This window comes from Lithobates pipiens, unplaced genomic scaffold, assembly GCF_037356315.1.
Source record: "Lithobates pipiens isolate NorthernLeopardFrog02 unplaced genomic scaffold, aLitPip1_a1.2 Scaffold_3, whole genome shotgun sequence".
In the NCBI taxonomy this organism is placed as follows: Eukaryota; Metazoa; Chordata; class Amphibia; order Anura; family Ranidae; genus Lithobates; species Lithobates pipiens.
In genome coordinates, this window is record NW_027507790.1 from 191,436,068 (window position 1) to 191,454,906 (window position 18,839).

At 43.4% G+C, this 18,839-nt stretch overlaps 1 protein-coding gene across 1 annotated transcript in view; it reads right to left on the bottom strand.

Annotated features, from left to right (window-relative positions):
• The window catches only part of LOC143940863 (interleukin-31 receptor subunit alpha-like), a 139,387-nt gene that overhangs the window by 52,791 nt on the left and 67,757 nt on the right, over positions 1-18,839 (bottom strand). Inside the window, exons 4-8 of the mRNA XM_077462653.1 lie at positions 16,869-17,007; positions 6,552-6,724; positions 4,777-4,895; positions 1,810-1,939; positions 310-389 (exon numbers count right to left, since the gene is read on the bottom strand). Of these exons, the coding sequence (XP_077318779.1) occupies positions 310-389; positions 1,810-1,939; positions 4,777-4,895; positions 6,552-6,724; positions 16,869-17,007 (641 nt within the window). The remainder of the gene's footprint in view (positions 1-309; positions 390-1,809; positions 1,940-4,776; positions 4,896-6,551; positions 6,725-16,868; positions 17,008-18,839) is intronic.

Here is an 18,839-nt window from a genome sequence, read left to right on the forward strand (position 1 = left end):
AACAGGGCATAAGATTTGAAGCCAAAATGTATATACAACAATAATATGTACTGCTTTAATCTATAATCTAAGAAAATCAATCTTTTGCAGGCAGAAATGCGAAAAATAATAATTAAAAGTGGGCAAAGGAATGTGGCTGAGACCTCCTGTGCCTTAGGATACCAAGATGCGTAAGCTTCTACTTTCCAACCAAGGTTTTCTAACCTGCCTGATGGTTGCCCAATTCAGAAGGAAAATAGCCAGAAATGGACACATTCATCTCATGTCTATGGTCAGCTTTAGGATTTACATTGCAGGGTAAAATAATACCTTCCATTCAATGAAAACTCTTTGTTTGCCAGGAGATAATTTCTCTGTGATAACGGTAACTTCAGGGGATCCAGTCAGTTCTAAAACAAATAAAATATAAATGGGATTGATTAGATCAGTGCTCATGTGATGCTTTATTGATGCCTGCAACTAACGTTGGCCACAGATGATGCAATTTTCTTTCCAGCAACCAGTGGCGGGACAAGGTCATTGTTGCCAAACTGCACCCTTCCCTTAGGGTTAGCATCAAGGCACCCCATCTCTGAAATAAACCATTGCACCCAGGGTAGCCACCCACTCCTGCCTACCCCTTGTCCTGGCCCTTCCTGCAAACCAAGGGTTTCAGGAAAGAACATCACTTGATTCCTCCATCAACACAGTCAGCAATTCCTCCCACAGAGCTATTGAGTTCTCCCAGCAGGGAGCCATCCCTGCCCGGAGAACACAGTGATTGATGCTAGCAGTTACTAGCACTGGCAATAATCGGATGTAAAAATCTGACATGCTGGTTGTACCCAAGTTGATCAATGGATTGACTGGGGAACAATCAGCCTGCCCATAGATGGTTCAAATCTGCTGAACCGGCCAAGATTTGAACCATCTATGGCCAGCTTAAGTGAACTTCTGGAATTCCAAACAAATTTCTAGAATAACAAAGTGAACTTGGAGGAAAAGCATAGAGAAAATAACATCCATTACTGACTTGTTTTTAAATATGCTGCTAACTTATCCTAGCTTTACTACTTAGTCAGTCACTCATCTGGAACAAGCATGCCGTCACTGAAGTATGCAAAATAATTAAATCCTTTTTTTGCATTTTGGATCATTGACTTGCTAGGTAGAGAATCCAGGGTCAGTGTAAAAGCTTGTGATGGCTCCCAGGATCTCTTTAAAGTGACTCAGTCAAGAGAAAGTACAATGGTTGTCAATGATGCCTCCTTGTAAACATGTCCCAACATTTCAGAATTTATAGCATCATAATGACAACGGGTAGACTATAATTTTCTAAAGGAGATATCAGTGATGGTAGTATTACTCCATTAATTCATTTTTTGTTTTGTTCTTGAAAAAAAGCATTGCCAATGTCTACTTACCCTCTGGTCAGTAGGCCCTTTAGGCCAGGTTCACACCTGTGTGAATTAGATGCGGGTTTCCCCGCATCCAATTCGCATAGCAGGAGTTAGTGACTTGCTCCCTATGGAGCCGGTTCACATATCTCCGTTGCGGCTGCTGAGTGCACTGCACAGTGTGTCTTTGGCTCAGTTTCAGGGCCGAATTCAGGCATAGATTCAGCCCTGATTCGTCCCTGAAACTGGGGAACAGGGACACACATCGCTCCTGTGTGATCCGAAGCTGGTTCCAGTGCTAAGATTGTACCAGAACTGCAAGAAGGAAGCAGAGACAGTGTAGAAATATGTGCATTTCTTTTCTAACAATTCAGCTCATTAGAAATTGGTTTTCAGTTGCAGTAACATGAAATAGATGAATGCACAGACTTACCATGTGGAATTGATTTCTCTTGTGTCCAACTGCAGTGAAAACATGACTCATTTAAACATCTTAGCTGAAATACAAATGGCTTTGATGTTTCTGGCAGTGATACGTTGGTTGGGCGATTTGTTACATTAATCTGAAAAATTTAAATATCTGAGTGTTTAAATCCTGCATTTCTTTCCACTTAAACAAGTAAGGCTTTTGAGTGTTACAACTAAATTCCAGCTTTATAAAAAAACACACGCTTATTAAAAGTATTAGGACGTCTACCTTTAATGCTATCCCAGTCTTAGTCTGTAGGGTTCAATATTGAGATGGCCCAGCTATAACAGCTTCAACTATTCTTGGAAGGCAGGGAAGGAAGTTTAGGAGTGTGTTTATGAGAAAGTTTGACCATACTTCCAGAAGCACATTTGTGAGGTAAGGCACTGATGTTGGACGAGAAGGACTGGCTCGCAGTCTCCGCTCTAATTCATCCCAAATGTATTATTTCAGGTTGAGGTCAGGCCTCCACCCCAAACTCACTCATCCTTGTCTTTATGGACCTTGCTTTGTGCACTGGTCCAAATCATTTTGTGGAGGGGAGTTTATAGTGTGGGGTTATTTTTCAGGGGTTGGGCTTGGCCCCTTAGTTCCAGTGAAGGGAACTCTTAAGGCATCAGCATACCAAGACATTTTAGAAAATTTCATGCTCTCAACTTTGTGGGAACAGTTTGGGGATGGCCCCTTCCTGTTCCAGCAAGACTGCGCACTAGTGCACAAAGCAAAAATTTTAATGCAAAAAAACCCCAATATATATAACCCAATTTTTTGGTAACATATAAAAGATGCTACATTGAGTAATTGGATACCTAACATGTCACGTTTTAAAATTGCGCAAGTTTGTGGAATGCTGACAAACTATGATACTTAAAAATCTCCATAGACAACACTTTAATATTTTTTAGAGGTTACCTGTTTAGATAGAGGAGGTCTTGCACTAGAATTATTACTCTGGCTATAATGTTGGTGGTGATACCTCACATGTGTGTTGCAAACACCGTTTACATATGCGTGTGCGACTTATGTATGCGTTCACTTCTGCGCATGAGCACAGGGGCGCTTTCAATTTATTTTTTCTTATTTACTTTTACACTGTCCCTTTTAATTTTTATTTTTTTTTCATTACTTCTATTTCTATTACAAGGAATGTAAACATCCCTTGTAATAGAAATTAGAAATAAGAGGCCCTCCTTATGTAGAAATCTATAAGACCCCAAATCTCCTCTCTACCTTTAAAAGCAAAAGATAACAAAAAAAAGGTTTATTTCTGCCGTAGAGCATGATGTCACTACGGTCCTCCAAGATCATAGAGGTGACCATAGACGATCTGGTGTCTGTTCACCTCTATAGTCAGTTGAGCAAACCGCCGGATCATTTGCCGGGCTCACCGGTATAAATGGTAAGCCTGGGAAACAGCAATGGGAGAGGGGGACCTGCTTCTGAAGGTGATCCAGCGGCTAATTAGCCACGCAGACCACTTTCATGAGAAAACCCATCACCGGCTGAAAGAAAGAGTACCAGGGTTATGGCTGATAGCTTCAGCCATAACCCCGATAAACCACTTGCAAGTCGCAATGCATATATATGTATTGCGATTGGCAAGTGTGTATATATATATATATATATATATATATATATATATATATATATATATATATATATATATATATATATATATATATATATATATATATATATATTTATATCTGTTGGATGTGCTGAATAGCGAAAGGATGTGCCCAGCAGAAGCCGGAGAGGGGGGCTGGTTCTGCACAAAATATTTTTCACCTTAGAATGCATTAAGGTGAAAAAACTTAAGGCTTTAGAACCACTTTAAAGATTTGAAGTCGTGTCCCTATATTTTTTCATAATTGGCAGCCATTAGACAGATTATGAAACCAAATCATCTGACACTCTGAACAGAAGGGCTGATGACTCGGCGTGCTCTTGAATAAAAGAACTTTATTACTACAAGGTACACAGTATAAAGTTGATGCGTATCGGCTATAGAACCTTCATCAAAGAATACAAAATGATTTCAAAACTGATTGTATGTGTATATATATATATATATATATACATACAATTAGTATAGAATTTATGAGTTGATATTTTTCAATAAATAATATACTGCTATATTGCCCTGTATGACATAAACACTGAACAACATCTTATATGTCATTTTCCTTAGTTTTTTTTATGTACAGTTGTCTGTTCTCCATGTGTTTTTAATGGATTTATTTGTTCTTAATTAGTGAGGCTACCACCTCCTTTATATAGAGGATTTGTTATACTTTTTTTATTAGTTTTTAAATAATTTTATATTCTTTGATGAAGGCTCTATATTCAAAACGCATCAACATATACTCTGTACCATGCAGTAACAAAGAACTTTTATTTAAGAGCATGCCAAGTCACCAGCCCTTCTGTTCAGAGTATCTATCTATCTATGGGAGTTGGACTTATATATTAGCAGTAAAGTTGGGGTAACCTCCTTTTGCCCAAATCCTCTGACAGTGACCCTGATTACCACTGAGGCAGTCTTGTTGGATAGAAAAATGGAAAATGGTAGGCCTTAACCATGAAATCAGGAAATGTCATGCCCCAATGTTAACATGTCCTAAGCCAAAAAAACGGGCATAGGAAAATATTTTTTTGGTTTGGTTTTACTGAAATGTAAATGTGGCTTCAAAGAAAGAAATTTTATGAAATAAAGAAGAAATATTACAAAGTACAACAGTGACTGTTTTAAAAAATTTAGCGTAGTAAACTTTCCTCAAATAACGGGTTACTTTACCAAATAATGAGTGATAAACTATGACAATAACATTACAATTTACCCACAGTAAGTGAGTACAAGTTATTCCTTGAAAAGAAGAAAAAAAAAAAACCCATATGAATTAATGGTTTTTACTTAATTTTATTACTTACAGTGTACCAGTGATTTGTTTCCATTTCTCTGTACCTGAGCTGTCCATTGTTATCCAACTGAAATTTGAATACATTTCCTGACTGAGCTGCATATTGGATACCAGGTGTTGAGCAGTTCACTAGAATTGAACATTTAATAATTGTCATGATAAGCCCCAAACTTTTCAAATTGGAGAAAGGGTAAAGAACATGCTGAATGAACACAGAACATTCAATGCTCCTAGCTATGCTCACAATTTACTGATTCTATTTTAGAAAGATGCAACTCTTTAATCACTTCCAGTCCAAGCCAATTTTGGCACTCCTCTCCTACATGTAAAAATACAAATTTTTTTGCTAAAATTACTCAGAACCCCAAACATGTAGAGGTAGAGTTCAGAATTCATGGTTCCATCAATTATGGTAAGTCGTCCAGCCCCAGACCAACCCCCTATCACCATCATGTCTGACTGTTGGTATGAAGTTCTTGTTATGAAATGCTGTATTAGTATTATGCCAGATGTAACAGGACGCACACCTTCCAAAAAGTTAAATTTTTGGCTCATCAGTTCACAGAATTTTTGCCTAAAAAGTCTTGGGGATAATCAAGATGTTTTTTTTGGTAAATGTGACAGGAGCCTTTTTGTTCTTTTTGGTTAGCAGTGCCTTTGGCCTTGGAACTCTCCCATGGATGCCATTTTTGCCCAGTCTCTTTCTTATTGTTGAATCATGAACACTGATCTTACCTGAGGCAAGTGAGGTCTGCAGTTCTTTAGATATCGTTCTGGGTTCTTTTAGGACTTCCTGGATGAGTCGCCGTTGTGCTCTTAGAGTAATTTTTGTAGGCCTGCCACTCCTGGGAAGGTTCCCCACTGTTCCCAGTTATTCCCATTTTGTGGGTACTGGCTCTCCCCAAGGCTCACTGGAGTTCCAAAGCCTTAAAAATGGCTTGGAAACCCTTCCTAGATGGATACATATTTGTTTCTAATCTTTTCATGAATTTTTATAGATTGTGTCATGATGTGTGGCTTTTTGTGATCTGTTAGCAGGCTTCACTTTGTCAGACAGCTTCTATTTATGTGATTTCTTGATTCAACAGGTCTGGCAGTAATCAGGCCTGGGTGTGGCAAGTGAAATTTAACTCAGCTATCCAAAAAATTGTGGTTAATCACAGTCCATTTATGATTCAGCATGGGAGGGGGGCAATTACTTTTTCACATAGGGCCAGGCAGGTGTGAAGTTTTTTTTTCCTTAATAAATGAAATAATAATCTAAAAACTGCATCTTGGATTTACTCTGGTTATCTTTGTGTAATATTAAAATTAGTTTGATTATATGAATCATTTAAGTGTGAGAAATATGCAAAAAAAAAAAAAAAAAAAGAGGCTGGACGACTTACCATAATTGATGGAACCAAATATGCAAAAAAAAAAAAAAAAAAGAAAATGGGGCTGGACGACTTACCATAATTGATGGAACCATGAATTCTGAACTCTACCTCTACATGTTTGTTTGTTTTTTTAGTAATTTTAGCAACAAAAAAAAATTATTTTTACATGTAGGAGAGGAGTGCCAGAATTGGGTTGGACTGGAAGGGGGCAAATACCTTTTCACAGCACTGTATGAATATAATGTGCACTAAAAAAATGTACCACAACACTCAATTAAAATGTATGTCAGTGCATATGCCCTGACGCGCACAATGCGATGCGAATATACTCTTAATGTGCACATCTGTGTGTCAGGCAGGCTTGGATAGACAGACAGATGATTAAGCCTGTAAATTATATACTGACCCCCAGGTATAATAGTGAAATTATTTGTCTTTAAACACTCATGTTCAGAGATTTGATGTGACACCCAAATCTTGTTAACGAGCATGAGTTCCTTTTTCCCAAATTTGGTCCTTGGTATGATTTTTGAGGTTTCTTCTGCATCAAGCTCCATGCAACCAGAATCATTGTCGTTCCTTGATAAAACAAAGAAAAATATTAGTGTATTTCTTCATGACAGAGTCTGATGTCAATAAGATGTTCAAAACTGCCAGTAAATTTCCATGTGCATGACCGCCATTTGCATCAGACACAGAAAAAAACAATACATCTGTACAATCAGGCAAGTGTAAATAATTGTAAACTATGTTTTATAAGTAATTGTGTAAAATATGTCCAAATAATTATATATACTGTGTGTGTGTGTATATATATATATATATATATATATATATATATATATATATATATATATATATATATATATATATATATATATAAATAATATACACATACAGCGATTAAAATAGGTATTGGACATCTTGAATAGAAGATTTTGGTATATTTGATTTATTGATTATTGTTCACATACAGACTGGTTTCAAGAATTTTGCACATATTACTATTATTAAGATTTATTAAGTACAATTCATACATTATTGAGCAGAGCTGCACTATGAGATTACTTATTTCTATTGTGCGGTGTGGTGAATTCACTGAGAGTGTTACAGCATGTGCGGATAATTAGTATAATTTTGCACAAGACTGTATATTATTATTTTAGCACTTTATTAAAAGTTAGTGGTGGCACTGCTTGTTACATACACTGATATTTGCACTGACAAAGGACAGGGTTGCTTTTTAATTAATGATAAATTTAAGCTGGTATCTTGGCTTACTATGCCTTTTTTGCAACTCCCTTTCTTCATGTGTTCAATACTTTTTCCCTTTGTCATTTCATTTTACTACACATAACTTCATTTCTGAACTTATTTATTTGGGTTTTTGTATGTAGGGCTAACAAGGGTCCTTACTTTCTTACTGACATGTGGTGATAATTTCATGTCAATAGCACCTTTAGAAATATATTTACCTAGAAAAATGGTGACGTTTTCAATACTTATTTTACCTGCTGTGTGTGTGTGTGTGTGTGTATACTGTATATGTGTGTGTATGTACACACCCACACACACGCAGCCATAACATTATGGCCACTGCCATGTAAAGAGAATAACATTCATTATCTCATTACAATGGCATCTGAATGTGGGTCGAATATATTAGCCAGCAAGTGAACATGTTGTCCCTGAAGTTAATGTGTTAAAAAATAAAGAAAATTGATAATCTTAGGGGTTTGAGCAACATTGACAAGGGCCAAATGGTAATGGTCAGAGCATCTCCCAAACTGCAGCTCTTGTGGCATGTTCCCGGTCTGCAGTGGTCAGGATCTACCAAAAGTGGTCCAAGGAAGGAAAACTGGCAAACTGCCAACAGAGTCATAGGAGGCCAAGGCTCATTGATACAATTGGGGAACAAAGTCTGGCCCATGTAGTCCAATCCATTAGATGAGATACTGTAGCTTCAATTACTGAAAGAGTAAATGCTGGTTTCATGAGAAAGGTGTCAGAACACACAGTACATCACAGTTTGTTATGTATGGGGCTGCGTAGCAGTTGTCCATGCTGACCTGTGTCCACAGCCAAAAGTGCCTACATTGGGCACATGAGCATCGGAATTGGACCACAAAGCAATGGAAGAAGTTGGCCTGGTCTGATGAATTTAAGAATGGTTTGAGGAAACTACATTCTTTCTAAGGTAAGTATTTCATAATGAGCTAGTATGCGATGCATACTAGCTCATTATGCCTTTGTCTTGCAGGTTGCTTTTTTTTTTTTTGATTTTTTTTTAGAGGTTTTCAACTTCTTTAATGCCTTGCTGGGTTATAATGAGTGGCCATAACGTCATGGTGTGTGTGTATATCATGGGTGCTCAACCAGTGGTCCTACAGCTGTTGCAGAACTACAAGTCCCAGCATGCCCCTGCCTTTGGGAGTCATGCTTGCAACTTTCAGTGGCTTGCAATGCCTCATGGGACTTGTAGTTCTGCAACAGCTGGAGGGCCACAGGTTGAGCACCCATGGTGTATATCTTACAAAGTGAGTACACCCCTCACATTTTTGTAAATATTTTATTACATCTTTTCATGTGACAACACTGAAGAAATGACACTTTGCTACAATGTAAAGTAGTGAGTGTACAGCTTGTATAACAGTGTAAATTTGCTGTTCCCTCAAAATAACTCAACACACAGCTATTAATGTCTAAACCTCTGGCAACAAAAGTGAGTACACCCCTGAGTGAAAATTTCCAAATTGGGCCCAAAGTGTCTATTTTGTGTGGCCACCATTATTTTCCAGCCCTGCCTTAACCCTGTCATTATCTGAAAAACAAATTTCCGAGAATCAGCCTGTAAAATAAGAAGTATACCTATCTGTCCAATGCACAGGTCCAAACACTGCGCTGCTCGCTGTGATTCCATCTGCTGGCCCCTATGTCACTACTGTGCACTGGCAGCCATACAGTGAGGGAAAAATGTATTTGATTCCCCTGCTGGTTTTGTACGTTTGTCCACTGAAAAACAAATGATCAGGCTATAATTTTAATGGTAGGTTTATTTTAACAGCGAGAGCCAGTATAACAACTAAAATATCCAGAAAAACACATTTCAAAAAAGTTATAAATGAATTTGCATTTTAACCACTTTCAGACCGGATCCTTTTGCTGGCTTAAGACCAGACCACTTTTTGCGATTCGGCACTGCGTCGCTTTAACTGACAATTGCGCGGTCATGCTACGTGGCTCCCAAACAAAATCGACATCCTTTTTTTCCCACAAATAGAGCTTCCTTTTTGTGGTATTTGATCACCCCTGCAGTTTTTTTTTTTTGCGCTATAAACAAAAATAGAGCGACAATTTTGAAAAAAGCGCATTATTTTTTACTTTTTGCTATAATAAATATCCCCCAAAAATATAACATTTTATTTCCTCAGTTTAGGCCGATATGTATTCTTCTACATATTTTTGATTGTTTTGTGCAAAATTTATAGCGTTTACAAAATAGGGGATAGTTTTATGGCATTTTTATTAATATTTTTTATTTTTTACTAATAATGGCGGCGATCAGTGATTTTTATTGTGACTGCGACATAATGGCGGACACATCGGACATTTTTGACACACATTTTTGGGACCATTGTCATTTATACAGCAATCAGTGCTATACAAATGCACTGATTCTTGTGTAAATGACACTGGCAGTGAAGGGGTTAACCAGGGGGTGGCAGTGTAGGGGTTAAGTGTGTCCTAGGGGCGTGTTACTAACTGTGGGGGGCTGGGCTGTGTGTTAGTGAACACTGATCTCTGCTCCAATCACATGGAGCAGAGATCAGTGTCACTTGTTGCTAGGCAGAACGGGGAGATGCTGTTTACAAAGACATCTCCCCATTCAGCCACCCTGTGAGACAATCTCGGGTATCCCCGTGGCGATCGAGTCCGTGGGACCCACGACCACACTCACGGGGGTCCCGATCGACACCCGCGCATGTCGCAGGAGGCGCGCACGCGATGGCAGGGCGGCAAATACAAATGGACGTACCTGTACGCCAATTTGCCTGCCCGTGCCATTCTGCCGATGTACATCATCGAGCGCCGGTCAGGAAGTGGCTAATGAGTGAAATAAGTATTTGATCCCCTATCAATCAGCAAACATTCTGGCTCCCAGGGGTCTTCTATACAGGTAACAAGCTGAGATTAGGAGCACTCTATCAAAGAGTGCTGCAAATCTCAGCTTGTTACCTGTATAAAAGACATCTGTCCACAGAAGCAATCAAGGATGTCAGGCTCAAGATTATAGACTTACACAAGGCTGGAATGGGTTACAAGACCATCACCAAGCAGCTTGGTGAGAGGGTGACAACAGTTGGTGCAATTATTCGCAAATGGAAGAAATACAAAATAACTGTCAATTTCCCTCGATCTGAGGCTCCAAGCAAGATCTCCCCTCGTGAAGTTTCAATGATCATGTCAATGGTGAGAAATCAGCCCAGAACTACACACGAGAATCTTGTCAATGATCTCAAGGCAGCTGGGACAATAGTTACAAAGAAAACAATTGGTAACACACTACACCGTAAAGGACTGAAATCCTGCAGCACCCGCAAGGTCCCCCTGCCCAAGAAAGCATGTGTACAGGCCCATCTGAAGTTTGCTAATGAACAGCTTAATGATTCAGAGGAGAACTGGGTGAAAGTGTTGTGATCAGATAATACCAAAATTGAGCACTTTGGCATAAACTCAGCTTGACGTATTTGAAGGAGGAGGAATGCTGCCTTTGACCCCAAGAACACCATTCCTACCGTCAAACATGGAGGTGGAAACATTATGCTTTGGGGGTGTTTTTCTACTCAGGGGACAGGACAACTTCACCGCATCACCCGGAGGATGGGTGAAGCCATGTACCATCAAATCTTGGGTGAGATCCTCCCTCCCTCAGCCAGGGCATTAAAAATGTGTTGTGGATGATCTTCCCTGACTACTCGGTGGAGACTCAGAAGCTCAGGAAATCCTTTGATTACGTGAAAGCGACTTTGAGAGCACGTAACATCCGCTATAGTGTTCTTTTTCCGGCCCGTCTACGAGTCCAGGATGGAGAGACGACCCGCTTCTTTAACACCCCCGGAGAGGCATCCGCCTGGATTGATTCGCTGGCGCCCGCCCGCTGATCGACTAACTACCTCTTCGGAATTGTTTACAATCCATTCTACTGTTGGGATGCCCACGACCTTTGTTGCACCTGTTGTGCCCAGTTTGCACCGATGGTGGGCTCACCTCTAACGCTGGCAGAAACCTCCCCAGTAGCGGGAGTTTAAGTTGATACCCCTGACCTGAGATACGGTCGGGAGAGGACTGTGACACGCCGCTCCTCTTTGCCCTTTCCTGCTCCCTCCTGGAGCATGGGGGCTCATACCATATGCTCCTTCTTCCCCCCTTTTTGGATCATTTTCACTGATGGGACAATCTGCAATTTTTCTTTATCCTCCCAGGTCCCTGTCCCTGTCAGCCTTCTTTATAGAGCAGGCGGTTGCTTCACGCCTAGTGAGCCGCTCACTTGGTTACCTGCACCCCCCCAGGATGTCTGGGAGGGGTGGAACTTGCCTCCTGCACGGACCCCCAGTTGCAGCCGGCGAGCTGATGCACTTTGGGATGGATACCCTCCTCAGTTTAAGGGGGTTGGGTGGGGTGGGGGGTGGGGACTGTTCCCCTAACGGGGCCAGGGACTTTTGTTTCCCTTTTTCTTTTCTCATGTATGGTTATTGGGGTTTTTTGTTTGTTCTCTGTTTAGTTTTGTTGTACTTGTTTACTAAAAATATTGATATTTCAGTGTTGCATTGTCCTCAGATATGTATGTCCCGGGTCCAGCGGTCCAATCCGGGAGCCGGGTTCCACAATGATCCTGATCCTTCCACTGCCCCCAGAAGCCATGTCCACACTTAACATTGTATCCTGGAACACCAGGGGATTGAACTCCCCGGTTAAGCGATCCCTGGTGTTCCAATTTCTTAAAAGCTATAACCCACATATATGCATACTCCAGGAGACGCACCTCATTGGAAGTAGGCTGCTTTCCCTTAAAAAACCCTGGGTGGGGTACCATTACCACTCCACCCACTCTAGTTTTGCCAGGGGGGTGAGTGTCCTAGTATTGAAGTCCCTCCCCTTTCGGCTCCTGGATCTGGCCTTGGACCCGGACGGCAGGTATGTCATTGTTCATGCGACAATTTACTCAATGACCTGGACCATTGTGGGATTGTACTTGCCCCCGCCGGCCTCATTGCTGGTGCTGAACCAAATCACTAGTAAGATGGCCGAGTTTGCCTCTGATAATGCTCTTATCCTGGGTGATTTTAATCTAGTTCCTGACCCAGACATGGACAGACTGACTCCAGGGGGACACCATGGACCTGGGCTTGCTGACTGGGCAGACACATATGGCCTGACGGATGTCTGGAGGTGGAGACACCCCGGGTCTCGGGCATTTACATGTCACTCTGCCACCCACAAAACATTCTCCCGCATTGACTTGGTCTTTGCGCGGAGCCCAGTCCTCCCAAGGGTCGTAGATATACAAATATTGCCCAGGGGGATATCTGACCATGCACCTTTGTTCCTGACATTGGATCTTTCCCTGGGACCAGCGGTTAGACTATGGAGGCTTTCCAGGTTCTGGATCTCAGATGCCGCTGTGGACACTCATTTTAGGACCGAATTGAACAGCTATTGGGAGGAGAATGCAGGTTCGGCTGGGGTCACGGTAGTGTGGGATGCCTTTAAGGCTACCACGAGGGGACACTATCAGACTATCATAGGCAAAATACGCAGGGAACGTAGAGCAGAGCTAAAAAAGGCAGAGGAGGAGGCGGTCCGTGCGGAGGCTCTTTTTGTCCGCACTCGGGATCCCCACCATTATCGGCAACTGCAAATCCTGACCAGGGAGGCTGTTGATCTCCGTACCTCTCTCACCCAGAAGAGAATGCTGGCTCAGTCCCAGCGGATCTTTGAGCAGGGGGAGAGGTCGGGTAGGATGCTGGCCTGGCTCTCCAGAGAACAGGCAGGGGGGCTGAGCATTTCACATATCAGGGACAACTCCGGTCAGTTGCTTCACACCCCAGACGGGATTAACAACTGTTTTGCAGAGTTTTATACATCTCTCTACACCTCTAGGTCGGATTACAGTAAGGAAGAACTAACGACTTACTTGGCCGACATAGATATACCAATCCTCACGGAAACGTACCGAAATAGGTTGGACGCCCCTATCACGGTCCTGGAGATTCTCCAGGCGCTTAAATCTATGCAGGCGGGTAAGACGCCGGGACCGGACGGAATCCCGGCGGAATTCTATAAGCACTACGCTACGGAGCTTTCTGAAAGACTCCACCATCTTTTCTCTGCGTCGTCGCATATTGATAAACTTCCCGACACCATGAGCGAGGCGATCATAGTGGTGATCCCCAAGCCGGGGAAAGACCCCACCTTGTGTTCGTCATACCGCCCTATATCACTGTTAAATGCGGACGCGAAAATACTAGCCAAAATCCTGGCCAACAGACTAAATTTAGTCATCACGGCCCTTGTCCATAGCGACCAAACAGGTTTTATGCCGGGCAGAGGCACAGACATTAATATCAGACGCCTACTCACGCACATAGATAGAGCGGCCGGGAGGGGGACTGGTGTGGTGGCCTCACTCGACGCGGAGAAGGCTTTCGACTCTGTCGAGTGGGGTTACCTATGGGAGGTGCTCTCGCGATTCGGATTTGGCCCGGGATTTACGAATTGGATCCGCATGCTGTACCGCAGCCCCTCTGCTAGAATCCGTACCAATGGCTGTCTCTCCGGGCAGTTTCAGCTGGCACGGGGTACGAGACAGGGGTGCCCCCTCTCACCAGCCTTATTCGCCCTCGCGATGGAGCCCTTGGCTATCTTGCTGAGAGCGGATGCTGGGATAAAGGGAATACAGGTAGGGCCCATCGAGGAAAAGCTGTCCTTGTATGCAGATGACGCTCTGCTTTATTTAGCGGACGCGTCGTCTTCTTTGGGCACTGCACTGGAACTGATTAATCGATTCGGTCGGTACTCCGGTATCCGCATCAATTGGGACAAATCGGTTCTTTTCCCACTCCACTCCTCGACCCCTCGTGTGCCTCATCCGCAGCTTAAATGGGTGGACAGTTTCATGTACCTGGGGATTAGGGTCAGTGGTAGAGTTCAGAACTATCTGGAGGACAATATACAGCCACTCATGACGCAACTAGGGGCTAGGGGCGCGGCATGGCGATCTCTCCCTTTATCCCCAGTGGGCAGAGTCAATTTGTTAAAAATGATCTATCTCCCCAAGTACCTGTATTTCTTTCGTAATACCCCCATCCACATCCCCAGGACTTTTTTCAAGAGACTGGAGAGTCTGTTGATATCCTTTGTCTGGGCTGGAAGACCCCCCAGGGTAGCTAAGCAGATACTATATCTCCCACTATCGGGGGGGGGGGGCTGGCGCTCCCAAATTTTCAGATCTACTACTGGGCGGCCGTTTTGGTCACAATTCGGTGGTGGTTCTCCCAGCCCACACAAAACCCGGCGGTCACCCTGGAGGCAGCCATCCTTGGCTCCTATGCAGCTCTGAGCAACCTACCATTTCGGGGGCTTAGAGCGAGCTCCTCCATGACGGGCTTGATGCGTACCACGGTGAGGGTCTGGCGGGAGGCAAGGAGGAGCTATGGTAAGCCCAATCACATCTCCCCACATATGCCCCTATGGGGCAACCCCATGCTCCCTCACCTGAATAGTATCCCAGACCCTTCTCTGTGGGCGAAAAGAGGAATCGTTACTTTAAAGCACATAGTTCATCAGGGTAGGCTAATGACTTTCCAAGAACTGAGACGTACATATGGGCTTCCAATTTCTTTCCAGTTCAGATATTGGCAACTGAAGCACGCCTTTGGGGCTCAGTTTCCTGCCCCTCTGACTCTGGAATCGGACTCCATTGAACGCCTACTGACTTCCAGGGTGATGGGGAGAACTCTGTCGACCTTATATCTTTACCTAACGGTGGAACATGATACTAGTTTGACCAAGACCCGGGAGAAGTGGAGTTCGGACATTCCGTCCCTAGGGGAGGAGGAATGGGAGGAGTGCCTGACTTCTTACATTCCAACAATGATAGCCGCGAAAGACAGGTTTATACAATTTAAATTCCTGCATAGGGCATACTTCACCCCGCAGAGGCTGGCACGGATTTACCCCCAAAGAGACCCTAATTGTCAAAGGTGTAAACAGGAGGAGGGCACTTTCTGGCACATGGTCTGGTCATGTCCCAAAATCCAGCCCTACTGGGAGGAAGTGGTTTCTACGCTAAATGCTGTGACCGGGTCGAACCTTCAGGTCGACCCTCAAACCCTACTATTGAGCCATTTGGCAGACGTTGAGGGGGACAGGTACTGTAAACTGTGCCTTACCTTAGCATTGTATTATGCCAGACGCGAGATTCTATTGAAATGGAAACTCGAGGACCCCCCTACCCCTGCCTTGTGGAGGAAATCAGTGAACCTGGTGCTCCCCCTGTATAAGCTGACCTATGAAAGTAGACAATGCCCGGGGAAATTTGATAAAATTTGGTCATCCTGGATAGATGCGTCCGCTGATCTTGGTTCCCCCTCCCCCTAACTTTTAGTTGAGCTGAGAGGGTGGTGATTCCCCCCCCCCCCCCCCCCCCGGCTGACCGCCCTGTCCTCTCTCTCCCGACCATTTCCTCCCTGGCCCCCCCCCTTCCGCGGGCTCGCGCAGATGTCAGGTACCTGCATGATGGCTGTGAAGTTTCGCTGGGAATGTCCTGCATTTATGATAGAGTTATGGATGCTCCTGTTATCTGTACTGCTGGATTATTGATTTAAGAATGGTTACTGGATGAAGGTGTTTTTGTTTTTTTTGTTTTCTTTTTTTTCCTTTCTACAACTGTGTAATATCGGATCTACTGTACTTTGCAATGTAATGCTGATTTGTCTAATAAAATTTTCTGTTAAAAAAAAAAATAAAAAAAATGTGTTGTGGATGGGTATTCCAACATGACCATGACCCAAAACACATGGCCAAGGCAACAAAGGAGTGGCTCAAGAAGAAGCACATTAAGGTCCTGGAGTGGCCTAGCAAGTCTCCAGACCTTAATCCCTTAAAAAATATGTGGAGGGAGCTGAAGGTTTGAATCATCAAATGTCAGCCACAAAACCTTAGTGACTTGGAGAGGATCTGCAAAGAGGAGTGGGACAAAATCCCTCTTGAGATGTGTGCAAACCTGGTGGCCAACTACAAGAAACGTCTGAGCTCTGTGATTGCCAAAAAGAGTTTTGTCACCAAGTACTAAGTCGTGTTTTGCGAAGGGGTCAAATAATTATTTCACTCATTCAAATGCAAATCAGTTTTATAACTTTTTTTAAATACGTTTTTCTGTTTTTTTTTTGTTGTTGTTATTATTTTGTCTCACTGTTAAAATAAACCTACCAATAAAATTATAGACTGATCATTTCTCTATCAGTGGGAAAACATACAAAATCAGCAGGAGATCAAATACATTTTTTTCCCTCACTGTAGCTCTGCAAGACAGCAAAGATTCACCACTCACTGTAGAAGTTAAGTATTCTTCTGCAAGCTGCTGCTAGTATAATTTTTCAGATAACAATGTCACTGTAATCTGTGACATGGCTATAAGGATACCATTGAATGATCGACTCACCACCAGACTAGTTGTTGCTTGTACTCTTTTGAGGGAAATGATTGATATGGTAACCAAGAGCAAATCACATTCAAAGACCCACTTATTTGGAACTCTGAATAACAAAAGATCCCATCTTGCCATTTTCTGTCTGTATTGTCTGTAAGAAGAGATTTACACCTTCAGATCCATAGACCTTTATTTCTACATTTTACCATGGTACCATGAGAGCATAGAAAAAATAAAAGATAACCCAGATTTGTTCATATTGTACAAACTTCAATTTACCTGTGTCAGTAACAATGACAGTGGTGTATTACACCATTTGCAACTGCAAGCTGTATATTATTATTCTCCCATCAGATTCCCGAGTGCTTTCACACTTAGGCGATGTGCTAACAGCACGTTAAAAAATCTCCTGCTTTTCTGCAATGAATCCAGGCCCTCTATTCCGCACCGTCAGCGTCGGTAAAATATGCGGGCTACCTTTCTAACCCTTTCCCGATACTCCCGGGGACTAGACAGGGATGCCCCCTGTTTCCGGCACTGTTTATCCTGGCATTGGAGCCGCTGGCGGTGGTGATCAGGGCCAATAGTGATATCTCGGGAATCCCTTACGTGGGCACTCAATACAAAGTGAACCTCTTGCGGACGACACCCTTTTGACTCTATCAAACCGGCTCATCTCCCTGCCCAACCTGCAACTAGTACTAGACCGATTTTCAGCCTCCTCGGGTCTTCAAATTAACCCCTCCAAAACCACAGCGCTGAATGTTAAACTACCTCTGGAACTGGTGCAGCGCCTCCAGGACCATTTTCCTTACCGCTGGGCATCCCACTCGATTGACTATTTAGGTGTAAAATTAACGCCATCTTACTCTTCCCTTTTCTCGGCCAATTATTATCCCCTGTTGCGAACGGTGTCCGCCCTTATGCAAGCCTGGCAATTCCCCACACTCTCTTGGGTAGGCAGGATCTCGGCGGCGAAGATGACGATCCTTCCCAAAGTCCTTTATTATTTTCGTACTTTGCCTGTCCGGGTACCCACTTTTTTCCTTCGACTCCTGCAGAATTGGATCCTCCAATTTATATGGGCGCACAAACCCCCCAGGGTACCTAGAGCGACCCTTTATACCCATAGGCTCCAGGGAGGCTTGGGGGTCCCCAATATCTCTAAATACTACACAGTGGCCCAGATCTCCCCGTTGACTATGCTTCATGCAACCACGGATGTTCCTCTGTGGGTGCTCCTGGAGGTGCCTGGCTGTGGCCCTTGTGCACTTCAGGTACTCCTCTGGCTCCCCAGGAATCTGCGCCCTCCCTCCCTGAGCCCCATGCTGCTACATGGTCTGCAGGTGTGGGACTCAGTTCACTCTTCCAGCAATCTGATGTCCCCCTTTCTACCCCAACTCCCCATCACTCATAACCCTCTTTCCCCCCCGGGTCTAGAGGAGCCCCAGGCATTCTCCTGGTGGCCTTCACATGGCTACCCACGAGTCCAAAATTTCCTTTCCTCACGCTTATTTCCCTCTTGGGAGAGTATCCGGCAAACGCAAGGGGCGCCAGCTAATGAGCATTATCACTTTATCCAATTAAAGCACTGTATTGCAACATTGCGTCGCATGTCCACCTACCCCTTCCAAAAAACTTTTCTTGAACATACATGCCAACATACCCCAGGGTCCCCAGGCCTTATTTTGGCCATTTATGCCTCCCTGAATGGTCTCCCGCCGTCAGCACCCCTCTCTTATATGACTCAATGGGAAAAGGACCTCCAGGCCCCAGTAGACCCAGAGGACTGGAACAGGGCCTGGAAAACAGTCGCCAAATGCTCGTTCAACACAAATACTCTGGAAGCCGCATATAAAGTAATGTTCCGATGGTATTGGGTACCTGCCCGCACAGCTCGGGCTTTTCCTGGGAGTACTGACAGATGCTTTCGCAACTGTGGACAGCGAGGTGATGTTATGCACACATGGTGGGCTTGCCCAA